The 27,740-nt window shown below is 46.7% G+C and overlaps 2 protein-coding genes across 7 annotated transcripts in view; one reads left to right on the top strand and one right to left on the bottom strand.

The window, feature by feature from the left end:
• The window catches only part of LOC129813162 (SAM and SH3 domain-containing protein 1-like), a 158,560-nt gene extending 137,597 nt beyond the window's left edge, over positions 1 to 20,963 (top strand). For 2 of the 3 annotated variants that reach the window (XM_055865411.1, XM_055865413.1), the window contains exons 4-19: positions 14 to 69; positions 1,729 to 1,766; positions 2,934 to 3,023; positions 4,855 to 4,970; positions 5,924 to 6,025; positions 10,935 to 11,070; positions 11,418 to 11,705; positions 11,934 to 12,160; positions 12,543 to 12,617; positions 12,725 to 12,871; positions 13,058 to 13,196; positions 13,488 to 13,657; positions 13,735 to 13,938; positions 17,383 to 17,533; positions 17,634 to 17,765; positions 19,749 to 20,963. In XM_055865411.1, coding sequence (XP_055721386.1) covers positions 14 to 69; positions 1,729 to 1,766; positions 2,934 to 3,023; positions 4,855 to 4,970; positions 5,924 to 6,025; positions 10,935 to 11,070; positions 11,418 to 11,705; positions 11,934 to 12,160; positions 12,543 to 12,617; positions 12,725 to 12,871; positions 13,058 to 13,196; positions 13,488 to 13,657; positions 13,735 to 13,938; positions 17,383 to 17,533; positions 17,634 to 17,765; positions 19,749 to 20,386 — 2,709 coding nt within the window. In that variant the 3' untranslated portion in view covers positions 20,387 to 20,963. The remainder of the gene's footprint in view (positions 1 to 13; positions 70 to 1,728; positions 1,767 to 2,933; positions 3,024 to 4,854; positions 4,971 to 5,923; positions 6,026 to 10,934; positions 11,071 to 11,417; positions 11,706 to 11,933; positions 12,161 to 12,542; positions 12,618 to 12,724; positions 12,872 to 13,057; positions 13,197 to 13,487; positions 13,658 to 13,734; positions 13,939 to 17,382; positions 17,534 to 17,633; positions 17,766 to 19,748) is intronic. The other variant, XM_055865412.1, reaches the window with a different exon arrangement.
• On the bottom strand, positions 20,906 to 26,620 carry ddo (D-aspartate oxidase). Of its 4 annotated transcripts, XM_055865441.1 has the most exons (8): positions 26,441 to 26,620; positions 25,955 to 26,002; positions 23,734 to 23,917; positions 22,843 to 22,951; positions 22,452 to 22,628; positions 22,085 to 22,244; positions 21,886 to 21,984; positions 20,906 to 21,675 (listed from the first exon to the last, which is right to left on the bottom strand). In XM_055865441.1, exons 3-8 carry the CDS (start codon positions 23,903 to 23,905, stop codon positions 21,373 to 21,375), a joined length of 1,020 nt encoding a protein of 339 aa, XP_055721416.1. In that variant the 5' UTR covers positions 23,906 to 23,917; positions 25,955 to 26,002; positions 26,441 to 26,620; the 3' UTR covers positions 20,906 to 21,372. The 4 variants fall into 4 exon arrangements, with proteins under 4 accessions (XP_055721416.1, XP_055721415.1, XP_055721414.1 ...); XM_055865440.1 differs by lacking the exon at positions 25,955 to 26,002 and having other exon boundaries at positions 23,734 to 23,920; XM_055865439.1 differs by lacking the exon at positions 25,955 to 26,002.
• Between the last annotated feature and the right edge of the window lie 1,120 nt (positions 26,621 to 27,740).

Here is a 27,740-nt window from a genome sequence, read left to right as displayed (position 1 = left end):
CTGTTCTCTACAGGAGTCGCTAGGGCTGAGTTGCAGTAACGCAGCGTCCACTCCTGAGACTGAGAGAAGGTAAGACCATAGAGATGCTGTATATAACACTTAAACAGTTCTTATTCTATATCTATCACCGGCATCATCTCCCCTTTGTGTGGAGTGTATTGTGGACTATATTGTAATGTGATGTTCTTATATGTAGTTCAATTGGTGTTGTTGGAAGTAGGACAGTCAAAGCAATCAGACAGGCAGGCAACCATACATTGTTTTCCTGTCCTAGTGAAAGTTATATTTTTATAAACTGGGTGGCTCGAGCCCTGAATGCTGATTGGGTATGACAAAACATTTATTACGTGGGTAAGCAGTTTATAATAGCAATAAGGCACCTCGGGGGTTTGTGGTATATTGCCAATATACCACGGCTAAGGGCTATATCCAGGCACTCCGTGTTGTGTCGTGCTTAAGAACAGCCCTTAGCCATGGTATACTGGCCATATACCACACCCCCACGTGCCTTATTGCTTAACTATAAATTGTTGAACTCCTGGCGTTAGGTAGGACTGTGAGTGGGACAGTCATAGCACTTCCATACATCTTCTCCAAGGCTACGTGTCAAATGGCACCCTATTAAATAGCATGCTATTCCCTATTTAGTGCACTACTACTTTTGACCAGGTACACTTCGTCTACTAGTCTACCAACGGAACACTTCGTCTACTAGTAAACCAATTTAACACTTCCTCTCTTTCCCCCTATTGTGAGTTTGGAAGGATGGATGGTCATATTGTAAACAAAGGAGAATAAGGGAGGAATCTTGGTCATGAGTAAACACGGTACTATACACTGAGTCAGCGGGGTGTTGGCGACACAAGATTTAGGTTTGTTTACACCTTAGCTTTATCATTGTCCAGTCTAAAACAATGGGAGAAGTAGTACCTCCTGTTAGTGTGCTCTAAAAATCAAGCCCAAGTCACCTCAGTCACATGACTTCATACAATATGCTGGTCTTGGGTAGCCACCTCTGAGAGTTGGTTCCTTTCAGAAGAACACAAGCCTTGATTACTACTAACCATGCTGACGGAAAGGTTGTAGAGTACTGGGCTGGCAGTGACTAGGCAGAGTGCCCACTTGTGGCCACCTGTAGAATTGTGTCAGTGGGGGTTGATAGTCGCTAGCATCAGCAACAACTATCAGTTGATGTCAGAGGAGAGAGACAAGGGGAAAGTGACAGGGTGAGGGAGGAAAGGGAGTGGGGAGAGATACAAAGGCCACGTGAGCAGCGATGATGTTGCAGTGAGTGCAGTCAGGGTGTGAAAAGCCCCTATTGTTGTTCAGATAGCCACTGTGGTCTGACCTCTGTCCAGCAGCCAGACCAGCGCTGGCTAGCAACACGTTTTCCCATCTGGACTGACTGACTACTGGGAACGGTCCCCACTAACAATATACTGGCCTGGTCTGGTGGTAAGAGGGACAGTGCACGTTTGGTTTGTTGGGGACCGTGCATGTTTATGAGGGACAGTACACGTCTGTTATTCTTGGAGAGAGAACTCAGGGTGGATAAAGTGGTGTTTTGTCAAAGATGGTACAGTAGGATAGCAGCAGTACAATGAAGAGAATTGCATCAGAAAACAGGTGAGAATTTGTCTGTTATCTTACCAGACTCTGCATCTTCTATTTCTCGGGTTGTTTTTTGTTTGTGCCATCTCTTGTTTTTGATTCTTGGTTGATTTGTAGGTTGGCCATGCATAAATCATCTGATGGTGGATCAGGGGGTAAGTAAAAAATAAAATAATCATCAGTTCTGTAATTTGATCGGTCTGAAGTATAGCTTGGTCACATGTATACTGAACAAAAATATAATCCATCGACCTGACAGGTGTGGCATATCCATGAAGCTGATTAAACAGCATGATCATTACACAGGTGCACCTTGTGCCGGGGACAATAAAAGGCCACTCTAAAATGTGCAATTGTGTCACACAACACAATGCCACAGATGTCTCAAGTTTTGAGGGAGCGTGCAATTATCATGCTGACTGCAGGAATACACGTGATCTGCGGTTGTGAGGCCGGTTGGACGTACTGCCAAATTCTCTAAAACAACGTTGAGGCGGCTTATGGTAGAGAAATGAACATTAAATTCTCTGGCAACAGCTTTGCCGGTTGGATGTACTGCCAAATTATCTAAAACGACATTGAGGTGGCTTATGGTAGAGAAATGAACATTAAATTCTCTGACAACAGCTTTGCCAGAGAATTGAATGTTAATTTCTCTACCATAAGCCACCTCAACGTCTTTTTTTGAGAATTTGGCAGTACGTCCAACCCGCCTCACAACAGCAGACCACGTGTATCCACGCCAGCCCAGGAACCTCCTTCTGGCTTCTTAACCTGCGGGATTCTCACACCAGCCACCCGGACAGCTGATGAAACTGAGGAGTATTTATGTCTATAATAAAGCCCTTTTGTGAGGAAAATCTTCATGCTGATTGGCTGGGCCTGGCTCCCCAGTGGGTGGGCCTATTCCCTCCCAAGCCCACCCATGGCTGCGCCCCTGACCAGTCATGTGAAATCGAAAGATTTGTTTATTTATATCAATTGACTGATTTCCTTATGAACTGTAACTCAGTAAATCGTTGAAATTGTTGCATGGTGTGTTTCTATTTTTGTTCAGTGTAGTTATTTGAAATGTATGTGTAACTACATACACAGTAACGGTTGTTATTGTGTGTTATAACAAATTAACTAGTACCTCATTTGAAGATTGAATTTAGCCAGTTTTGTTCTTATCACAATTGAGTTACAATTTGATTTTACATTTTGGATTAGCTACAAAAAAAACGTTATACATATTTTGAAAGTTTGCTATGGGTAGTCATTGAATGGAGCAGTGTGGATGTCATCTGTTTTATTCAGCCCTACTGTATGTCCTTGTTTAGGAAAATGGGATGAAAAGAGACAGAAAAACAAGTCTTTCTGGCAGAATTTTCGGAAGTCGCAGAAAGATGTCATGCGGCAGAACTCAAAAGGTATGTTTTTGTTTTGGAAATATTCTCTCTCTATCCAGCATATTTCTGATCGCACAAATCAGGAAACTGTGTCCTAGTCGCACCGCATCTGAAATCCCAGTCCCACTCCACTGAAACTGTGTCCTAGTCGCACCTCATCTGAAATCCCAGTCCCACTCCACTGAAACTGTGTCCTAGTCGCACCTCATCTGAAATCCCAGTCCCACTCCACTGAAACTGTGTCCTAGTCGCACCTCATCTGAAATCCCAGTCCCACTCCACTGAAACTGTGTCCTAGTCGCACCTCATCTGAAATCCCAGTCCCACTCCACTGAAACTGTGTCCTAGTCGCACCTCATCTGAAATCCCAGTCCCACTCCACTGAAACTGTGTCCTAGTCGCACCTCATCTGAAATCCCAGTCCCACTCCACTGAAACTGTGTCCTAGTCGCACCTCATCTGAAATCCCAGTCCCACTCCACTGAAACTGTCCTAGTCGCACCTCATCTGAAATCCCAGTCCCAGTCCCACTCCACTGAAACTGTCCTAGTCGCACCTCATCTGAAATCCCAGTCCCACTCCACTGAAACTGTGTTCTAGTCGCACCTCATCTGAAATCCCAGTCCCACTCCACTGAAACTGTGTCCTAGTCGCACCTCATCTGAAATCCCAGTCCCACTCCACTGAAACTGTGTTCTAGTCGCACCTCATCTGAAATCCCAGTCCCACTCCACTGAAACTGTGTCCTAGTCGCACCTCATCTGAAATCCCAGTCCCACTCCACTGAAACTGTGTTCTAGTCGCACCTCATCTGAAATCCCAGTCCCACTCCACTGAAACTGTGTCCTAGTCGCACCTCATCTGAAATCCCAGTCCCACTCCACGGAAACTGTGTCCTAGTCGCACCTCATCTGAAATCCCAGTCCCACTCCACTGAAACTGTGTCCTAGTCGCACCTCATCTGAAATCCCAGTCCCACTCCACTGAAACTGTGTCCTAGTCGCACCTCATCTGAAATCCCAGTCCCACTCCACTGAAACTGTGTCCTAGTCGCACCTCATCTGAAATCCCAGTCCCACTCCACTGAAACTGTGTCCTAGTCGCACCTCATCTGAAATCCCAGTCCCACTCCACTGAAACTGTCCTAGTCGCACCCCATCTGAAATCCCAGTCCCACTCCACTGAAACTGTGTCCTAGTCGCACCTCATCTGAAATCCCAGTCCCAGTCCCACTCCACTGAAACTGTGTCCTAGTCGCACCTCATCTGAAATCCCAGTCCCACTCCACTGAAACTGTGTCCTAGTCGCACCTCATCTGAAATCCCAGTCCCACTCCACTGAAACTGTGTCCTAGTCGCACCTCATCTGAAATCCCAGTCCCACTCCACTGAAACTGTGTCCTAGTCGCACCTCATCTGAAATCCCAGTCCCAGTCCCACTCCACTGAAACTGTGTCCTAGTCGCACCTCATCTGAAATCCCAGTCCCACTCCACTGAAACTGTCCTAGTCGCACCCCATCTGAAATCTCAGTCCCACTCCACTGAAACTGTGTCCTAGTCGCACCTCATCTGAAATCCCAGTCCCAGTCCCACTCCACTGAAACTGTGTCCTAGTCGCACCTCATCTGAAATCCCAGTCCCACTCCACTGAAACAGTCTTAGTCTCAACGTATCTTTAGTATTTTCCATGTGCTTATTGAAAGGAAGACGGATAGAAGCGATAATGTATAGACGAGAGGTGGAACTGGGATTCGATCCCACACAGGCATGATGTCCTGGGTGGGCAGCGGCTTTCTATATTATCTGTCCCGCTATCTTAACCCTCCGCTGCTACTATATTGCTGTTTCCCAGGCGGCGAGGACATAGGCTTTGTGGCCAGTGACATCACTATGAGTGATGAAGAGCGTATTCAGCTGATGATGATGGTGAAAGAGAAGATGATCAGCGTGGAGGAGGCCCTCGCAAGGGTATGTCACTTCCTGTCTTCATATAGTTTGTGTTTTCTTCCACATACTCTCTTCTCAGAATGTACGGTCCCACTTCAAACAAAGTACAACTTATAAAGGCTTCATAGCGCATACATAAAGGTGTCAGAAGCACTACATAAAGGCGTCATGGAGCATCCATAAAGGCGTCATGGAGCATCCATAAAGGCGTCATGGAGCATCCATAAAGGCGTCAGGGAGCATCCATACTCTATACTGTATACTATATAGCAGGGGTTCTCAAAGTAGCACTGCAGGAGGTTAAACGAGGTACCGCAGGGGGTTAAACGAGGTACTGCAGGAGGTTAAACGAGGTACCGCGTCCAGAAGAAATTATAACTTAAACAAATAATAATATTACTAACAACCAATTAAACAAATTTTGGCCAAGTGTTTGTCCTATATCTAGGAGATATTAGAAAGCTTAGGATGTATATATTTTTTTTTTGCATAGGCACAAAACTACAGGTCAAACCGTTCCGATGCTACAGGTGTTTTCCTGAGAAGACCGATTTTCGCTCTAGCTCTGCCACCTTTCACCGACATCGAGGATGTAATGGATTGAGACGCATCCAATGCAAAAAACATATCTCTAGCTTAAACTGAATTTCTTCCTCTTCTCTCCTCCTCTCTGCTTTCTCCTTTCCTCTCCTCCTTTCTTCTTTCCTCCTCTCCCCCTTTCTCCTTTCCTCCTTTCTTCTTTCTCATTTCCTCCTCTCTCCCTTCCTCTTCTCCTTTCCTCCTCTCTTTCCTTTCCTCCTCTCTTTCTCCTTTCCTCTCCTCCTTTCTCCCCTTCTCTCCTTTCCTCTCCCCTTTCCTCTCCCCCTCTCTACTTTCCTCTCCTCCTCTCCTCTCCTCCTCTCTCCTTTCCTTTCCTCTCCTCCTCTCTCCTTTCCTTTCCTCTCCTCCTCTCTCCTTTCCTCTCCTCCTCACAGCTGAAGGAGTTTGAGACCCAGAGCAGACAGACCTGCAGCACTAATCTTACAGAATGGCCTGATGTTCCCAGTCTGACCTTGAATGAGTCCTCCACCAGCAATGTAAGTGTTGATATAAACATGTTGATAGAAGTGTTGTCGCTCTCTATTCTTTGGTTTATGGTGTGTATAGTATCAGTATCTCTGTCCCCCCTCCCTATCACCCTCACCCTCTGTCCCCCCCTCTCTCTCACCCTCCGTCCCCCCTCCCTCTCTCACCCTCCCCCCTCCGCCCCCCCTCCCTCCCTCCCTCCCACTCTCCGTCCTCCCTCCCTCTCTCTCATCCTCCTTCCTCCCTCTCACCCTCCCTCCCTCCCACTCACCTTCCTTCCCCCCCTCCCCCTCCCTCTCACTCTCCTCCCCCCTCCCTCCCTCCCTCCCTCCCTCTCACCCTCATTCTCTCTCCTTTCCCCTCTCATCCTCCTTCTCCCTCCTTTCCCCTCTCACCCTCCTTCTCCCTCCTTTCCCCTCTCCCTCCTCCCCCTTTCCACACTCTCTCCCTTACCTCACGCTCTCGCTCCTTCCCCCTCTCACTCCTCTCTCCTCCCTCCCTATCCTTCTATTTCTCTCGCCCTCATTCTCTCTCCCTCCTTCTCTCTCCTATTTCTCTCTCCCCTCCCTCCCTCCCTGTCCCTCCCTCTTTCTCCCTCTCCCCACTTCCTCAGTCACTCTCCCCCTCTTTATCTCTTATCTCTTTATATCCCCCCCTTCCATCCCCCCTCCCTCCTTCCCGCTCTCTCTCCTTCCCGCTCTCCCTCCCTCTCACCCTCCTTCCCCTCTCTCTCCCTTCTTTCCCCTCTTTCTCTCCCTCCTTCCCGCTCTCTCCCTCCTACCCCTCCCGCTCTCTCCCTCCTTCCCCTCCCGCTCTCTCCCTCCTTCCCCTCCCGCGTTCTCCCTCCTCTCCCTCCCGCGTTCTCCCTCCTTCCCCTCCCGCTCTCTCCCTCCTTCCCCTCCCGCTCTCTCCCTCCTTCCCCTCCCGCTCTCTCCCTCCTTCCCCTCCCGCGTTCTCCCTCCTTCCCCTCCCGCGTTCTCCCTCCTTCCCCTCCCGCGTTCTCCCTACTTCCCCTCCCGCTCTCTCCCTCCTTCCCCTCCCGCGTTCTCTCTCCTTTCCCTCCCGCGTTCTCTCTCCTTTCCCTCCCGCGTTCTCTCTCCCTTCCCTCCCGCGTTCTGCCTCCTTTCCATCCCGCGTTCTCCCTCATTCATCTCCTGCTCTCTCCCTCCTACCCCTCCCGCTCTCTCCCTCCTTCCCCTCCCGCTCTCTCCCTCCTTCCCCTCCCGCTCTCTCCCTCCTTCCCCTCCCGCGTTCTCCCCCTGCCCTCCCGCGTTCTCCCCCCTGCCCTCCCGCGTTCTCCCTCCTTCCCCTCCCGCTCTCTCCCTCCTTCCCCTCCCGCGTTCTCCCTCCTTCCCCTCCCGCGTTCTCTCTCCTTTCCCTCCCGCGTTCTCTCTCCTTTCCCTCCCGCGTTCTCTCTCCTTTCCCTCCCGCGTTCTCTCTCCTTTCCCTCCCGCGTTCTCTCTCCTTTCCCTCCCGCGTTCTGCCTCCTTTCCATCCCGCGTTCTCCCTCATTCATCTCCCGCTCTCTCCCTCCTACCCCTCCCGCTCTCTCCCTCCTTCCCCTCCCGCTCTCTCCGTCCTTCCCCTCCCGCTCTCTCCGTCCTTCCCCTCCCGCTCTCTCCCTCCTTCCCCTCCCGCGTTCTCCCCCTGCCCTCCCGCGTTCTCCCCCCTGCCCTCCCGCGTTCTCCCTCCTTACCCTCCCGCTCTCTCTCTCCTTTCCCTCCCGCGTTCTCTCTCCTTTCCATCCCGCGTTCTCCCTCCTTTCCCTCCCGCGTTTTACCCTCCCACGTTTTTCCCCCCTGCTCTCCCGCTTTCTTCCCACTTGCCCTCCCGTGTTCTCCCCCCTGCCCTCCCGCGTTCTCCTCACTTCCCCTCCCGATCTCTCCCCCCTTCCCCTCCCGCTCTCTCCCTCCTTCCCCTCCCGCTCTCTCCTACCCCTTCGCTCCTTCCCCCTCGCTCTCCTTCCCTCATTCTCCCCTCCCTCTCGCCCTCTTTCTCTCTCCCTCCCTCCATTACTCCCTTCTCTCTCTCCACATCCCTCTCTCCTCTGACCTTCCTCTACTATTTTTCTCCCCACCTCCCTCTCCTATTTCTCTCTCCCCTCCCTCCCCTTCTCCCCTCCCTCTCTCTCCCTCTTTCTCCCTCTCTCCCTCTTTCTCCCTCCCTCCATCCATCCCCCTCCCTCCCTCCCTCCATCCCCCTCCCTCCCTCCCTCCCTCCCTCCCTCCCTCCCTCCCTCCCTCCCTCCCTCCATGAACCGGGCCCCTGTAACCTGCTCCCCCACTCCAGGCCCTGTCCCAACAGGCATGCCATCCAGGCAGACCGCTATTCATCCCAGTCAAAGCGCCTGCTAACCCCTATTGTGCTGCGTTATGCCGGCCACAGCTCTTTTCTGCATGGTTGTGATTAGGGGGTTCCGGTCCAGCCAACATATTTCAGATTAATCTGGATGGCCTCATTCGGTTTCTCTCTCTGTCATTTCTCCAGTCGTTCAATCCAACCTCCCACTGTCACCCTTCTTTTTTACCACACGCTCTCCGTTTTGTAGTTTAACCTCATCAAAACCAGTGTTTTTGAGCTATGAATCGATCTTTTGAAATTGATGCAAATGTTCCTGACGGCATCAGTTATTTTCCTGCTAGTTCTTGGCTCCATGTATCTGCGGCTTCTAATGTCAACTTTATCTTCCAGTGATTACGTAAGACTATATTGTGTGCAATTCACTTTCTTTGCGTACACTCAAGAACAACAGCACTATACAACTATAGTGCTGCACCCTCGACAACTACTGTGATTATTATTATTTGACCATGCTGGTAATTTATGAACATTTGAACATCTTGGCCATGTTCTGTTATAATCTCCACCCGGCACAGCCAGAAGAGGACTGGCCACCCCTCAGAGCCAGGTTCCTCTAAGTTTCTTCCTAGGTTTTGGCCTTTCTAGGGAGTTTTTCCTACCCACCGTGCTTCTACACCTGCATTGCTTGCTGTTTGGGGTTTTAGGCTGGGTTTCTGTACAGCACTTTGAGATATCAGCTGATGTACGAAGGGCTTTATAAATACATTTGATTTGATTAGTGCTGTAAATAATTAAAATATTACTCTCATAATCATTAGAATCTTAACTCTTGTTTTTTTCTTTACAAAGACACAACCTGCATGCTCAAGACGTTGCTGTACCTCTTAGGCAGAATAGGCATCATATTTAATGTTTCAAGATGCTATGCATACTATGATGTAGCCAGTATAAAACCCCTGAATGAAGTGGACATTAAGTGCACCAAGATCCAGAGTCTCACTCTGCTGTGACAAGATTACAAGATGAGCGCTTGTGGTCAGATGTCTGCTTGGCTATATTTTAAGAAATCATAACTATGGTTTCTATTTCTCCTCTGGTCCACAATTGTAGCTTTCATGGTTTCTTTCTCACTAACTCTATGGCTAGCTGTATCTTTTACATATGGTTTCTTTCTCACTAACTATGGCTAGCTGTATCTTTTACATATGGTTTCTTTCTCACTAACTCTATGGCTAGCTGTATCTTTTACATATGGTTTCTTTCTCAATAACTCTATGGCTAGCTGTATCTTTTACATATGGTTTCTTTCTCACTAACTATGGCTAGCTGTATCTTTTACATATGGTCTTTCTCAATAACTCTATGGCTAGTTGTATCTTGTACATATGGTTTCTTTCTCAATAACTCTATGGCTAGCTGTATCTTTTACATATGGTTTCTTTCTCAATAACTCTATGGCTAGCTGTATCTTTTACATATGGTTTCTTTCTCAATAACTCTATGGCTAGCTGTATCTTGTACATATGGTTTCTTTCTCAATAACTCTATGGCTAGCTGTATCTTGTACATATGGTTTCTTTCTCAATAACTCTATGGCTAGCTGTTTCTTTTACATATGGTTTCTTTCTCAATAACTCTATGGCTAGCTGTATCTTTTACATATGGTTTCTTTCTCAATAACTCTATGGCTAGCTGTATCTTTTACATATGGTTTCTTTCTCAATAACTCTATGGCTAGCTGTATCTTTTACATATGGTTTCTTTCTCACTAACTCTATGGCTAGCTGTAGCACACGTCATCATGAGCATGTAAAAAGACGGATGTGGAAAAGCTTCTGATCTTATAGCTGTGGTGTGGTACATGAACTGTTGATCCACTGTGAGCAAATGTGTTTTTTCTGTCCACTGCTACAGACCCTAAATATGAGACCATATAAGTTCTATCTGATGTGGCCTACTCTGACATATATTAATTTAGATGGGAAATTCCAGTTTGCAAACCTTTCGTTTTCTCGCACACAACTCTTAGTCAGTGCCTGACCAGAGCCTTTACATCGACTGCAAGTCTACACTCTGGTTTGACCCATCAGTACTTATATTGAGCTCATATGCTGCATGTGGTCTTTACCTCAACAATAATATAGTTAGGTAGGTTTGCCTAGTGGTTAGAGCGTTGGGCCAGTAACCGAAAGGTTGCTAGATCGATTCCCTGTGCTGACAAGGTAAAAATCTGGTCGTTCTGCCCCTGAACAAGGCAGTTAACCCACTGTTCCTAGGCCGTCATTGTAAATAAGAATTTGTTTTTAACTGACTTGCCTAGTTAAATAAAACATTTTATTGTGCATTTCCCAGAAAGGGTGAACATTTGTACTTATACAAACTTTACTTATAAGCAAGCCAAATAAACATTATTTTCACAGGTTTAATTTCACTGGTTCTGAGGCTTGAGAACTACTGACTTCTATTATCATCCTCCCCCTCTACCTGGGTCCCCTCCCCCTCTACCTGGGTCCCCGCCCCCTCTACCTGGGTCCCCGCCCCCGCCCCCTCCCCCTCTAACTGGGTCTCCTCTCCTTCCCCACTGCTGACCTTCTAACCTGGTTCGTCTCTCTTCTTCAGCAGTTGTGTGAGCAGTCAGATGGTGAACAGGAGGAGTCTGGGACGTTCAGACGGCTCCATAAGCTGGTCACCTCCAGTCGCAGGGTGCGCAAGAAGCTCATCAGGATCGACGAGTCCAAGAGCCCTGGGTCTGAGGGTGAGACGGGTCACTGCAGTAGTCTTTCATTTATTAAACTACAGTGCTATTACATAAAGAATCTCAAAGCGCTTTAAAGCAACAACAAAAAAATTGTCAAGCAATTTAGAAAAACAACATCATTCATGAGATGTGATTGTGACAAGTCCCATTAGGGCGTAAATGTGATGCCTTTACAAAGTTTATACCAAACAAACCATTTTGTTGGTCACTTGTGTGAAAAATAAAATACCTACTTCTAATCCAAGTTGAGTTGTCATCCATTACACATCGCATTGTCTTGACATTCCTTGACTCTGCCACAAACCTGTCCTTACTACTCCTGCCACCTCCCCTGTCTCTCCCAGAATCTCTGAGCATGGATGGGCCTATCCTGGGTGATGCCATGTCCTCTCTGCCCCTGTACTCTGGGGTTCAGAAGAAGCAGCCTGTGTCTGGGGGGTGTCACCACGTTGACTCCCTGGCCTCCTCCCTGCACAACCAGCTGACCTATGACCTTCAAGACTCCGACAACCTGACCACCTCCCCTTCCTCCTCCTCCTCCTTGGACACCTGCAGCAGTGCCACACACACCCAGAGTCTGGATACAGTCTCCAGCACCAGCCAGCGGCTGTTCAGAGCCTTCAGTAAGACAGGTGAAGCAAGTCACACAATTTTCCTTCAGGAAAATGACCCTTTTTATTAAGACGTGGTGTTGCTATGAGATTATTAAAACTAAGCTTTTAATTGCTACTTATATCCCAGTGCTGGATGTTTTTTCCCCATTTTTTATGTGATCTATTTTTGGCGGGTTTTAAACACACTACATTTGTATAAGCAAGAGGATAAGAGTTGAGCACGTTCTCTTCCTGTACTCGGTATAGGAGGATCCAGCCCCAGGAGCTCCAGCCCGGCCTGTAGCCCAGCCTGTAGCCCAGGGAGCCACCCGGACACTGGCCCCAGCGGGGAGGGGAGAGCGACGGGGGCCGGCGGTACTGGTTCCTCCATGTCAGAGATAGAGGTTGGTGGTAGAGGGGATGGACCTAGGATGGCCCGGTCGGTCACGGATGGTGAGATCAGGAGAGTACTCAGCCCACTCAGCTACCATGGCGTGAGTAATCTTTGGCTGCTTTGGAAATGGCGACCGTCAATAGTAGTGCACTATATAGGGAATAGGGTGCCGTTTGGGACGCAACTTTTGTGTGTGGACTGTGTAGTCTATAGCTTTAGTCATGGCCAGTCAAGCCTGGGTACTAGTCTAGCTCTGCTCCCTTGCCAACTCCTTATTGAAATTAATGTTTGGCTCAACAATGACAGCAATTGAGTTAGCATCTAGGACCAGGCTAGGAGCGGTTGGATGTTCACTCAGTCCAAAACTATCTTCACACAGAACCACAAAGTCCTATATGTTTGATTGATGAACCTGTCAATATGTCTATCATTTGAAAGTGATATTTATAAGGTGATTTTATTGATTTCATCCTTTGTTTCAGAGAACCTGTAGCTTTGGTGGATTTGATCTGACCAACCGGTCCCTGCACATGGTCAACAGTGACCCTGACCTCACTGTAAGTAGTTTCATATTCATTTGATTCCTTGAATTGGGATTTTTTGTTTTTCAGTACCTTCGTTTCGTGAAGCTTTTCTGTCTCCCCACACTGTATACTAACTTTAGATTAAAGATGGGGATGCCAGTGTGAAAGATGTAGTCAAGTCTCCACCGACAAACCCTCAAATCTCCTTGGGCAAGAAAGTGAAGTCTGTAAAAGAGACCATGAGAAAGCACATCTCCAAGAGATACCACTGCTCTCTCCCCGAGCAGGTATGTCAGACTCCATGCAATTCAATGATCTATGTATGCTAAATGCTCCAGTGGTCAAACTGTACCTACTCTCTAGCTAGTGTCCCTGGTGGCAATTCAATAGACTTGGTTCATGATGATCAAGAGATTAAGCTGGACTAAATATTTAGTAAACATGTAATAACCATGTCTCTGTACCCCCCCCAGTCAAGCCCAGACGGTATTTCCAGAGGGCCCCAGTCCCCCCACAGCCTCACAGACACAGACTATCAGGAGAAACCCAAGCTGAAGGCTGGAGGGTCAGTGGAGAGCCTGAGGAGCTCCCTCAGCGGACAGAGCTCCATAAGTAAGTACTGTGTGTGTGTGTGTGTGGGGGGGGGGGGGGGGGGGGGGGTCTAGTAGGTTGGGGGGATGGGTCTGTGAGTGGGGGGGGGGGGTCTGTCTAGTGGGGTCGGGGGATGGTTCTGTGTTGTGTCCACATTTGTCTTATATTCCAAAGTGAAACTGTTATTTACAGTGAACAGCAGGCAGAACAGAAAACTCTAGCCCCCTACCAACCTGCATGTTCATTTACCATAGATCTCAATGTGGTTTAGAGATCAGTTGAATGGCTCCTCTCATCTCTTATTGTTTACAGGTGGTCATACGGTGGGCACCACCGACTCCTCCAACAGCAACAGAGGGAGTGTGAAGTCTGAGGATGGAGAGGAGGATGAGCCTCCCTACAGAGGACCCTTCTGTGGTCGAGCCATAGTGCACACGGACTCCACCCCCAGCCCCTACGACACTGACTCTCTCAAACTGAAGGTAAAATGCACGCACGCATGCACGTACACACACATTATCCAAACGAACGAATCACAGTGACTGTTCCTGATTTGCAGAGAGGTGATGTCATTGACATCATCGGCAAGCCTCCAATGGGGACGTGGATGGGCCTGCTGAACAATAAGGTGGGGACGTTTAAGTTCATCTACGTGGACGTTCTGGCTGAGGAAGACAAACCTAAACACCCCCGGCGTAGGAGGAAGGGAGGGCAGCCCAAACCCACCTCTGTAGAGGAACTCCTGGAGCGCATCAACCTCAAAGTAATGACTTTACTTCTACTAGACTAACTCAGTCATGACTAGTAGTACAGGTATTCAGAAACTGGGGGATGCCAAATAAAAATGTAATTCACTCTTAATTTAAAAAAAAATTATATATAGCCTCGTTTCACTGCCAAAAATAAAATTAAACCATCTAGTGTTCAGCGAAATAACACAATATCAAAACAGGTAGCCTAGTCAAATAATTAACATCCAATCACATTAACCGTCACTCTCTCGCGGGAATTCCAGTAACGGTCTGTATGTAGCCAAACGTAGCTGCTGCTCCTGTTGGTATCTGGACTGATGCCACAAAAGCCATGACAGAGAGACATAGTGGAGTGGTAACGCGCGTGCACACCACTTGGGTACACTGCAGCATCCACCGAGGGGCTCTTGATGCCAAGGGAATGCCTGACTGCTTGAAAGACGTTTTGGACACTACAGTGACAATGGTTAACTTTGTTAAAGCAAGGCCCCTGAACTCTCGTGTATTTTCTGCACTATGCAATGATATGGGCAGCGACCATATAACGCTTTTACAACATACAGAAGTGCACAGGTTATCAAGGGGCAAAGTATTGACACTTTGTTTTTAATTGAGAGACGAGCTAAAAGTTCTTTACTGACCGTAATTTTCACTTGTATGACGACGAGTTTCACACGACTGGCCTATCTGGGTGATGTTTTTTCTCGCCTGAATGATCTGAATCTAGGATTACAGGGACTCTCCAACTATATTCAATGTGCGGGCCAAAATTGAGGCTATGATTAAGAAGTTGGAGCTCTTTCCTGTCTGTATTAACAAGGACAACACACAGGTCTTTCCATCATTATATGATTTTTTTGTGTGCAAATGAACTCAAGCTTACAGACAATGTCAAATGTGATATAGCGAAGCACCTGAGTGAGTTGGGTGCGCAATTATGCAGGTACTTTCCTGAAACGGATGACACAAACAACTGGATTCATTATCCCTTTCATGCCCTGCCTCCAGTCCACTTACCGATATCTGAACGAGAGAGCCTCATCGAAATTGCAACAAGCGGTTCTGTGAAAATTGAATTTAATCAGAAGCCACTGCCAGATTTTTGGATTGGGCTGCGCTCAGAGTATCCTGCCTTGGCAAATCGCGCTGTTAAGACGCTGACGCCCTTCGCAACTACGTACCTATGTGAGAGTGGATTCTCAGCCCTCACTAGCATGAAACTAAATACAGGCACAGACTGGGTGCAGAAAATTAATTGAGACTCTCCAATACAACCCAACATTGCAGAGTTATGTGCATCCTTTCAAGCACACCCTTCTCATTAACCTGTGGTGAGTTATTCACCGTTTTCGATGAACAAATAAGGTTTTATATGTAAGATGGTTAAATAAAGAGCAAAATGATTGATTATTAATATTTGTGCCCTGGTCCTATAAGAGCTCTTTGTCACCTCCCACGAGCCGGGTTGTGACAAACTCACTCTCCTTATGTTTAATAAATGTAACGTACAGTGTGTGTGTGGCGAGCTTACAATGATGGCAAAAAACAACATTTGAGAGTGCGCTGACCCTGGTGCTAGAGGGGGTACGCAGCTGGAGGTTGAATGTTTGAAGAGGTACGGGACTATAAAAAGTTGGGTAACCACTGGTCTAGACTAACTCAGTGACGACTTGCACTAGACTATGTACAGTTGGGCAAAAAAGTACATTACATTTACATTTAAGTCATTTAGCAGACGCTCTTATCCAGTCAGCCACCAATTGTGCAAGTTCTCCCACTTAAAAAGATGAGAGGCCTGTAATTTTCATCATAGGTACACTTCAACTATGACAGACAAAATGAGGGAAAAAAATCCAGAAAATCACATTGTAGGATTTTTAATGAATTTATTTGCAAATTATGGTGGAAAATAAGTATTTGGTCAATAACAAAAGTTTATCTCAATACTTTGTTATATACCCTTTGTTGGCAATGACAGAGGTCAAACGTTTTCTGTAAGTTCACAAGGTTTTCACACACTGTTGCTGGTATTTTGGCCCATTCCTCCATGCAGATCTCCTCTAGAGCAGTGATGTTTTGGGGCTGTTGCTGGGCAACACGGACTTTCAACTCCCTCCAAAGATTTTCTATGGGGTTGAGATCTGGAGACTGGCTAGGCCACTCCAGGACCTTGAAATGCTTCTTACGAAGCCACTCCTTCGTTGCCCGGGCGGTGTGTTTGGGATCATTGTCATGCTGAAAGACCCAGCCACGTTTCATCTTCAATGCCCTTGCTGATGGAAGGAGGTTTTCACTCAAAATCTCACGATACATGGCCCCATTCAGTCTGTCCTTTACACGGATCAGTCGTCCTGGTCCCTTTGCAGTTAAACAGCCCCAAAGCATGATGTTTCCACCCCCATGCTTCACAGTAGGTATGGTGTTCTTTGGAGGCAACTCAGCATTCTATGTCCTCCAAACACGACGAGTTGAGTTTTTACCAAAAAGTTATATTTTGGTTTCATCTGACCATATGACATTCTCCCAATCTTCTTCTGGATCATCCAAATGCTCTCTAGCAAACTTCAGACGGGCCTGGACATGTACTGGCTTAAGCAGGGGGACACGTCTGGCACTGCAGGATTTGAGTCCCTGGCGGCGTAGTGTGTTACTGATGGTAGGCTTTGTTACTTTGGTCCCAGCTCTCTGCAGGTCATTCACTAGGTCCCCCCGTGTGGTTCTGGGATTTTTGCTCACCGTTCTTGTGATCATTTTGACCCCACGGGGTGAGATCTTGTGTGGAGCCCCAGATCGAGGGAGATTATCAGGGGTCTTGTATGTCTTCCATTTCCTAATAATTGCTCCCACAGTTGATTTCTTCAAACCAAGCTGCTTACCTATTGCAGATTCAGTCTTCCCAGCCTGGTGCAGGTCTACAATTTTGTTTCTGGTGTCCATTGACAGCTCTTTGGTCTTGGCCATAGTGGAGTTTGGAGTGTGACTGTTTGAGGTTGTGGACAGGTGTCTTTTATACTGATAACAAGTTCAAACAGGTGCCATTAATACAGGTAACGAGTGGAGGACAGAGGAGCCTCTTAAAGAAGAAGTTACAGGTCTGTGAGAGACAGAAATCTTGCTTGTTTGTAGGTGACCAAATACTTATTTTCCACCATAATTTGCAAATCAATAAATTAAAAATCCTACAATGTGATTTTCTGGATTTTTTTTCCTAATTTTGTCTGTCATAGTTGAAGTGTACCTATGATGAAAATTACAGGCCTCTCTCATCTTTTTAAGTGGGAGAACTTGCACAATTGGTGGCTGACTAAATACTTTTTTGCCCCACTGTATATACAGACGCTCACACGTGAATGCTGTTAAGATCCTCCTCCTTTTGATGTTTATTTTAAATTTACGTTGGCTACATGACCAAAGCCTACCCTGTCACCCCTCTGTCCTTCTCACCCCTCCCCCAGGAGCACCTGCCTACCTTCCTGTTTAACGGCTATGAGGACCTGGACACCTTGAAGCTTCTAGAAGAGGAGGATCTAGATGAGCTCAACATCAGAGACCCTCAACACAGAGCTTTGCTGCTCACTGCTGTGGAGCTAATTCAGGAGTACGACGGTTAGTACACACACCCCCACACATACCCCCACACATACCCCCACAAACACAATTTGTCGTATGACGGATGTCCCTCTGCTGGGGGTGTTGTATCCTACAGGTAGCAGCGACCAGGACCGTGGTGGCCAGTCAGGGGGTTTTCAGGAGAAGCTGTTACTGGACCGTAGCGGCCTACTGGGGGACTCCCCACGAGACTCTGGCTGTTATGAGAGCAATGAGAACCTGGAGAATGGTAACGACAGCCTGACTTGACTCTGACTCTCCTCTTTCCAATCTTCATCCACTTCTTGCTGCCATAAGTCTTCTTCAACCTCTTCATCCTCTAAGGGCTGCCATGAGTCTTCTCCAAACTCTTCATCCTCTAAGGGCTGCCATGGGCTCCATTCTTCACTCATAGCTTGAGCATTCCAAACTGAGTTCTGAGGCCCCTGAGAGAGAGACTTGGCTGTAGCGCATTGTTTCATCTTTTATTTTTTATTTCAATGTGACTTTCTTCTGTTTCTCTGCATCGTGGGAGTAAAGAAACTTTATCACCAGACAGTGCTCTTCCCATCAACTCTGTACTCTACTGCCCTCCATCTGCAGGCATCTATAGTCATCTGGGCCAATATTTAGTGTCTCCGGGTAGGACTGCTGATATTGGATCAGTTTTGACAGTTAGATCCGATTTAATATGATTATATAGACAGCAGGGGGGACCTGATCCTTGATCAGCACTCCTACTCGGAGACAATTTCCATTCAACCAGAACGGAGGCGAACTGATGAGAGGGTATCGATCTCTGCCTGTGTATAAGGGAGAGGAGAGCTAACCCTCCTACACTCACTCACTCACTCCACTATCTCCAGAGACCTGTACAATGTGTTCTGTAGAGCTGTTTTTGGACCTACACAGGAATAGATCGGTCTTTGCATTGGCTGAAAATGGTAACTGCTGTAGTAAGAAAAGAAAGAAGACTTCTCAGTACTACTTACATATATTTACTGTGGAAGCTTTATTTGATAACTATACCTTTCTTATTGTGGTTATTTGCTTTGGTTTTAGTCTTTAAAATTACAGTGATGATGTATGAAGGCTGTTGTGAATGTCATTAGCCCTAGTGGAGAGTTTTTGACGAGGATTTTCCACACCTGTATATTTCTCTAGATTTGTGCTGTTTTTGTGTTCATATTTTTTTAGTTCAGAACCATGTAATGTAGCACAATATGATGTGCCTAAAGCCAGACCTGCTTCATGCAAGATTCTGAGTTAGTAAATGGTTCAATTATTGATCCCGGGCTGTGACGCAGCCGGCCGTGACCGGGAGACCCATGATGAGGCGGCACACAATTGGCCAAGAGTCGTCCGGGTTAGGGGAGGGTTTGGCCGGCCGGGATGTCCTTGTCCCATCGCGCTCTAGCGACTCCTGTGGGCGCATGCACGCTGACACGGTCCCCAGTTGGACTGTGTTTCCTCCGACACATTGGTGCAGCTGGCTTCCGGGTTAAGCGAGCAGTGTGACTTGGCAGGGTTGTGTTCTGGAGGACACAAGGCTTTCGACCTTTGCCTCTCCCGAGTCCGTACGGGAGTTACAGCGATGGGACAAGACTAACTACCAATTGGCTATCACGAAATTGGGGTGACAAAGGGGTAAAAAATAAAAAATAAATGTTACTTGTTAAAATGGTGATGCAACATTTTTGTACAATAAGTGTGGGTGCATCAAAATACATACTTGTGACTGAAAAAAAAAGACAAATGTTTATAAGATAAGCTGTGTGTTATAGCTGACGATACCTTCAAATCAGTGTTACATACAACTCATGGCGCTCTTCTGATGCTAGGAGTTATACTGGTCTAGCTATGTCTGTCCCAAATGGCACCCTATTCCTTATGTAGTACACTGCTTTTAACCAAGACCAATAGTGCATTACATGGCCCCATTACTACATTGGGGAATGGGGCGCCATTTGGGACATGACCAGTCTTTGAGCAGTTCTAAAGTGTGCCACTGTCATAGTGAGAATGAAATAAACTACTCAGTGGTTTACTAGACCGGTCTGTCTGCTTATTTCCCTCACCAGTCATCTCTACTGGACATCATGCTTCATATTCCCGTCAGCTTTCACAATACAATAAATGCTTCTTTTTTTTACAGTTCTGTTTCCGTCCATGTATTTCAGCTCCTCTGAAAAGACCGGCATATTAATCCATTAACAATGCCTGTTTGTTTCAGGAGGGAGGGGCAAAAAGACATCTTCCATGAGCAGGTCCTCGTCAGGTTTTGAGTCCAGTCACCTCCCTTCACCAGAGAACCCCAGCCTCCCCTTCAACCTCCCCCTGACTCACCCCAGCAAAACCACCCTACAGACCAGATCAGAGAACCAGGCCTCTACCTTACCATCTCTAATAGTCCCCATGACCAGCTACAACCTGAGACCAGAGCGGGGCCAGAGCCATCACAGAGACACCCATATAGCCATGAAGATGCTGAGGAGCTGGAGCTGTGAGGAGCTGTGGCTGGGAGGTAGGCCTAGTCCCACAGCCCTGGGGCTACTGCGGCCTTGCCTCTCCCTGGGGGAGCTCCACTCAGACCTGAGCCTCCACACCACTGAACACACCCTGGAAGACCTAGAGCCAGCTCATACCACCATGTCCAAGGCCGGGGCGCAGGGAGAACCTACACAAGAGGCTCTACCGCACCTAAGACACTCAGAAGGACCCGACCCACCCACACAACCACTGCTCAACACACCTTGTAGTGTTCTGTCTTGTATGTTAGTTGAACATGGAAATTCCCAGGTTAACAGACCTTCAACACACATACCTCAATATCCCCTCCATCACGGGGATGTAGGCCCAAGCATCGTTTAGCCTTCCCTGTCAAACCCAAACCCATGTGTACCATCACCCCTCAGCAATGACAAGTGACTAGAATAGTGCCTCGGAACACTTTTCTTTAGACGATGTATATAGTTATTACACAAGCAGCAACCCAGCCCTGCACCTCAGACTGACCATGCAGACACTCCTCCCTAGTCTGAAGCCGACAGGACTCAGTCTGCTGTGGGAAAGAAAACGACACCTGTCAGGTCGGGATCCATCCTGGAGATATCTGACAAGAGAGCCCTTCTCTGACAAGATAAATGGGCTCTCGCCACATATACAGTACTATGGTAGTGCTATGAAGTACCAGATGTGTCGAAGACCACAGGCCCCAGCTGGAGGTTTACAGACTGATAACTGACAAAAAATCTATCTTACTGCAGCTTACTGGGTTTCCTATCATATTTCACCTTTAACCCTGTTTGATTCTAAACTAGAATGAACATTGCCAAGCTGGAATTTATGTTAATACTCTATATGAAAAACTGTGACTGAGGACTACAGTAATAAACTACATTTGTTTTATTAAGATATTTGAATGTGATTAAAGCAATACAAAAAACAAGGTCTTTGATTTTTATGGAAAGTTAGAATTGATTCAATCAGACATCTGAACATGAAACAATATTTACTATCACTTAATGAAATGTCAAGTCCCTGTACCTTTAACTATTCTACCTCAGCCATTATCAATTGCTTGTCTAAAATATCCTTCTCTGAGGGGTTTTGCCACTTCTAAACGGCAAAGTCTATTAATTCAATGTCATTCATCTTGGTAGCTTCCATAATATTCAGATGACATAATTCAAATAACTTTTCACTGTGGAGATTTCATTTATCAAGTAAGCAAAATCGTATCGCTTTCATTTCATTAATGTGCAATGGCAGCAGGTATCACTAATTGGTGCAGATCACGTAATTATATCATACAGTTATTTAGAAACGATTTCTATGGCAGAGTATCTGCGTAGTGTTCACAGCCTGGCCCTGGGGCGCATCTCATGGAGACACTTCCTGACCAGCCCCAGTGCTTCCAGGGCCGTGCCCCAGCTCAGAGTGACCCCCCAGCCCCCATGGCCGTAGTTATGTACCACCGGTACCTGTCGGCTCCCCAGGAGGACCATCTCTCTCTCCACCCGGACGTTCTTCCTACTAGGTCTCAGCCCCACAGATACCCCCAGGACCCTGGCCCGGCTTAGGGACGGCTCCAGGCTGCTACAGCGCTCCAGGATGTCCTGGCTGTCCTCTGGGTCCACCTCCAGGCGCCAGTCGTCCACCTGCCTACAGAGACAATCAGCCGCACAAAAAGATAACTGTCTCTCTTCTAGAGAGCATACAGACTGAACTTGTAGTGAACGTGATGTTTTGTGGTCATTAGGGCATCCCCCTTTCTACATTATCATTACGTAATGTGTTTATTTCAGAGTATTCCTCAGGTAAAGCGCATCACATTTCATGATGCAATTATGTTTTCTAATAAACTTGACTTGCCTGGTGCCGCCCACTGTCACGCTGTTCATCCCTGGGTAGATATAGGACTGCCCTTCCCCATCCCGGATGAAGTGTTGGAGCCACGGGGCCTGGACCTTCAAATAATATGGATGTTTATGGTCATATACAGCACAATGAAATGCTTATTTACAAGCTCTCTTAGGTGTGTGTGTGTGTGTGTGTGTATATACACACTTTGAGGACCTGCCCCCTGACAGGGTAGACCTCAGAGTCCCCTACTAGAGACTTGGCGCCCAGACCGGAGCAGTTGACGATGACGTCGTAGCCCTGGCTGCTTAGTTCCTGGAGGTCGTTTACTTTCTGCTTCACAACCTGGCCTCCTGCTTTTCGAAACCTGAAACAACACTTTTTAAAGTCAGAAAAGATTTGAAACAGAGAAAAAAGCAAACGTCATCTATATTTTAATTCAGGAAGTACATAGAGTAGCTGTTACAATGTTTTTGATACAGTAACCGTTAATAGATTAACACATGACTATAGTATAGAAGTAAAACAAAGGACTATAGTATAGAAGTAAAACAAGCTAAGACCAAGAATTGACCTCTTCTCCATCCATCGCAGGTAGTTGGAACATTCACATTTCACTGTGGTGAACGCCTGGCCAAACTTGTGATCGGGAAACCGTTTCAGTTCACGGTCTGTCATGATTCGGAAACCCAGCACAAATGCAGACCAGAATGGCACCTTATCCGCAGGGAGCTCCTTGTATATTTGCCATCTAAAAAAAATATAATCAATACCAGTTATAACCAAACCCCTTCACAGTGGTGAGCATTTTCAACCAGTAGGACTTATGTCAGAGAACTATTGAACTGGCTGTAATGTGTGTTTCAGAAATGGCACCCTATTCCCTATAGTGCACTTATCTTCTGGCTCCGGTCAAAAGTAGTGCACTATATAGCATCCATTCCTTTATGGTTGAGGATCCTTACCCTGAGCTGAGCAACACCCCAGCCTCTGATGCCTGTTCTGATTGGGCAATAGCCAGCAGGTGATCAATCGTCTCCTTGAACCACCTCTGCTGCTGTTCCAGAGGGATATCTGGGGGAGAGAGAGATGTAGGGGGGAGGGAGGAATGTAGGGGGGAGAGAGGGATGGGGGGGGGGGAGAGAGGGATGTAGGGGGGGAGGAGGAATGTAGAGGGGGGAGAGGGATGTAGGGGGGAGGGAGGAATGTAGAGGGGGGGAGGGAGGAATGTAGGGGGGAGGGAGGAATGTAGGGGGGGAGAGGGATGTAGAGGGGGGGAGATGGAGGGGGGAGGGAGGAATGTAGGGGGGGGGATGTAGGGGGGAGGGAGAAATGTAGGGGGGGAGAGAGATGTAGGGGAGGAGAGAGAGGGATGTAGGGGGGAAGGAGGAATGTAGAGTGGGGAGAGGGATGTAGGGGGGAGGGAGGAATGTAGAGGGGGGGTGTAAAGGAAGGGAGAGAGGGAGAGAGAAGAAGGGTGGGAGGGACAGGGGGAGAGAGAGAGGGGGGAGAGGGAGAGACAGAGGGAGGGAGAGAGAGAGAGACAGGGAGGGGGAGAGAGAGAGACAGGGAGGGGGAGAGAGAGGGAGGAATGGAGGGAGAGAGGGAGGGAGTAGAAGTCACATCAACTGGGGATGATATTTTCGGATGAATTTACTTAAAGTAAATTATGAAATAATGAATTTACCATTAACACACAATGCAGTAACATATAGGCCTCGTACACTAAAAGCATATATAGTGAAAAGTTCAACATCCTATTGTCTGCCAATTCACATGAAGTGGTCAGAAACCAATAAAAAATAATGACTGTTAATGAACTTAATTAACTGGATAAAGAGATGCCCATGCCTCACCTGGGAACGGTGAGCAAATCAGGATCCCAGCTGCCACGTCGCTGGTGGTGTCTGGGGTAAACCTGTCAGCTATGAGGGTCACAGAGCAGTAGGGGAGGGCCTCAGCGATGCACACAGCTGTGGAGAAGCCAACCACACCTCCACCCACCACCACGACTGTCATACTCTTCATCACAGGATGATTCTGCTGGGAGAAAAACAACATAATGGAAAGTTGTAATACTTGTACTGCGTTATACTGTGTAGGGGAGGAGAGAGAGGGATGTGCCTTCGGAAAGTATTCAGACCCCTTGACTTTTTACACATTTTGTTACGTTACAGCCTTATTCTAAAATGGATTAAACAAAAGTATTTCCTCAGCAATCTACTCACAATACCTCATAAGTATACAGACCCTTTGCTATGAGACTCAAAATTGAGCTCAGGTGCATCCTGTTTCCATTGATCCTACTTGAGATGTTTCTAGATCTTGATTGGACATGATTTGGAAAGGCACACACCTGTCTATATAAAAGGTCCCACAGTTGACAGTGCATGTCAGAGAAAAAAACAAGCCATGAGGTCAAAGGAATAGTCCGTAGAGCTCCAAGACAGGATTGTGTCGAGGCACAGATCTGGGGAAGGGTACGAAAACATTTCTGCAGCATTGAAGGTCCCAAGAACACAGTGGCCTCCATCATTCTCAAATTGAAGAAGTTTGTAACCACCAAGACTCTTCCTAGAGCTGGCCGCCCAGTCAAACTAAGCAACCGGGGGAGAAGGGCCTTGATCTGGGAGGTGACCAAGAACCCGATGGTCACTCTGACAGAGCTCTAGAGTTCCTATGTGGAGATGGGAGAAGGTTCCAGAAGGACAACCATCTCTGTAGCACTCCACCAATCAGGCCTTTATGGCAGAGTGGCCAGACGGAAGCCACTCCTCAGTAAAAGGCACATGACAGCCCGCTTGGAATTTGCCAAAAAGGCACCTAAAGACTCTGACCATGGCCTCAATTTAATACATTTTAGAACAAGGTTGTAACCTAACAAAATGTGGAAAGTCAAGGGGTCTGACTAGTTTCCGAAGGCACTGTATACCTTGTTAAAGCACCTGTAGGTGATACAGGAAGGGGAGTATGATCAAATGCAAAATCCATATCAAAATAGCAGTGCAAGTGTCGCAGCCCGGCCGCGACCGGGAGACCCATGAGGTGGCTCACAATTGGCCCAGCGTCGTCCGGGTTAGAGGAGGGTGTGGGGGGAGAAAGGGGTGGGAAAAAAACTTAAACAGCATTGCAGTGTTCCAGTCCTACGTGTTTATTTTTGATCCCAGCCCCGTCGCTGCATCAGGCCTTTTGCCTCTTGGTAGGCCATCATTGTAAATAAGAATTTGTTCTTTATTGACTTGCCTAGTTAAAGGTTACATTTTTTTTATATATATAACACAGGGCTAAAGTTTAAGGATACGTTGGTTGGTTAATGTCAATTAAATGACAATGGGCTATTTGTACATACACTAACCACTCCACTCGACTCAATTAAGTGTTAAACATTCAACCTTTTGATTTATCTGGATTAAATATATCCAACACTGCTTGGGATTTTGAAGTTAAATACAGCAAGTTGAGAAAAAAATTTGAATAACCCTTTTGAAGCTTCAGTAACCAGTCGCCTGTGGTATTTTGGGATGCAGTAATTGCAGGATACTGCAGTTATACCGCATTTTGTCTGCAATATTTTTTCTTAAGGACATTTACATAAAACACTGCTATTTGCCCATATTCTATTATGATGCCTAACAGAACTTCTCCAACGAATGTTTTGACCTACCTGCAGGCTGTGCAAGGTCACAATGTATCAAACTAATTTACTACTCTGCATAACGAACAGCCAAATCATTATGTAATAGAATTCTCCATCGGGCTAGTTTGTATCTGTGGGATGTGCAGATAGAGGATCAGTTTCCCTCCCCCAACCTTATCCATTAGTGGGGGAAATGCAAAACTGACCCAAGATCAGCGTCTAGAGGCAACTTCACCCTACTCTGCGGGGTTAAAGTCCTGAAAGGAATTAAATAAATCCTGTGTGCCTTTATGAGTTTGCATCCAGCCACCTACTGATGAGCCATAAAGCGGTGAAGTTTTTTTTTTATTCATCCAAAGAATCTGGTAATAACCATAGTGTTCATAGTGTACTGTAGGAGAACTACAAACGCAGTTATGACATAGAAAAAGGCTACTAACCTACTACATGTCTCTTGTAAAAGGTTGTCCAACATTCTTCAAGTTGACCTTACAGAGAGCAGACGTCAACTAAATTTCACCTGAACTAAATTTCAAACAATTTTGTGAGAGTGGACTACAATAAACAGTTGTTTGCTAGACAACAACAAAGGATAAATAAATGGTGGGACAGGAAAATTGTACCAAACAGAGCGTATTACAATCAGTGGCTCACATCTGCGCATGCTTGAAATGTTAAGCATAACTCATACATAGTCCACAGACGCGATAGCCCGGCATCCCATTGCCACATGCTGCGTTGAAATGAATGCCAGTCGGAACTAGGAGACTGACATTTCTGACTTGCTAACTGGTTGTAGTTATACACATGCAGCGTGCACAACAAGTTAGCAAGTCGATAATTTCCGAGTAACGACTAGCACGTGAACGCAGCAATAGCTGGCTCTGAGACCAAAATCCGCAGGGCACTACAGCCCGAACACGCACCTTCCCACAATTCCCAGCCAACGCGTCTCAGGTACACGTCCTCTGTGTTGACAGTTGGAGAAATTGCTTGAGCTGCGCTGAGAATTCGACAAGTATAAAAGCCAACGGTCCAATATTCTGTGTACGCACCAGCACTGCTGTTCGTGTGCGTACACTTGTTGGACAAAGATTAACCCAAGCGTCCGCATGCTGGTCGTCACTAGTTACTACAGTCACAAAATCACAACCCCACCTATTTCTACCATTTTATCGTCTTAGAATCTGATTTTAAACCTAACCTTAACCACACTGCTAACCTTAAATTTAGACCATAAAGCAAATTTTGTTTTCGTGAATTATTACAATATAGCTAATTTTGACCTTGACTGTAGTAACTACTAGAAACCCAAATGCTTCCCATTTGAAACATTTGGGGAAAGTTTGTGTATATTGTAGCAGGGGTGTCAAACTCATTCCACGGAGGGCCTAGTGTCTGCAGGTTTTTGGTCTTTCCTTTCAATAAAGCCCTAGACAACCAGGTGTGGGGAGTTCCTAACTAATTAGTGATGTTAATTCATCAATCAAGTACAAGGGAGGAGCGAAAACCCGCAGACACTCGGCCCTCCGTGGAATGAGTTTGACACCTGTGTTGTAATGAAACAGCAGGGGACATGCTCGTGCAGCAGAGTCGTTATCCGCGCATATAAACCCAGGGTAGTTACAATATGTTATGATTACATTTTGTGACGTTTTTGTCCGTTGGTCTTCTGGTGCTTTCAAGACAACTGGGAACTAGGAAAAATTATTTTCCAAGTCGGAGCTAGTTTTTTTTTTCCGAGTTCCCAGTTCTATTGAACACAAGGAAATCGGAGATTGAGTTCCCAATTGTTTTGAACGCACCATTCGGCAAGGTTTTCTTTCGGCTGTTCATGCACACGATATTTTTTCGGCGATTGGTCAATAGTAGGGTGTCTTCAATTAAGTGTTTGTCATTCAACGAGAGACGAATCGTTTTCATTCCATTTTTTTTCGATTGAGAAATACTGCAACAAACATCTGAGATGTAAAATTGTGCGACTAAGATATCCTGGACAAAAACGTCAATGAATGACAGATTTTTTGGGGTTTTCTTTGATTAATTCTGACTATTTTGAGAAAATATATACTAGTTACGGCGTCTCAAGATGGACTAACAGTCTGCCGCTTCTCGTTTTTCAAGGGAAGGTCTTTTAATGGAGTATGCACGCACATGCGGAGGATTTTACCAACGTTTTTTTAAACTGACCCAAGATAGACCGGAACCTGTCGTTTTCAATGGGAG

Source organism: Salvelinus fontinalis, chromosome 16 (genome assembly GCF_029448725.1).
Source record: "Salvelinus fontinalis isolate EN_2023a chromosome 16, ASM2944872v1, whole genome shotgun sequence".
Taxonomy (NCBI): domain Eukaryota; kingdom Metazoa; phylum Chordata; class Actinopteri; order Salmoniformes; family Salmonidae; genus Salvelinus; species Salvelinus fontinalis.
Note: the sequence above shows the minus strand (reverse complement) of the source record. Positions and strands in the feature narration are given on the sequence as shown.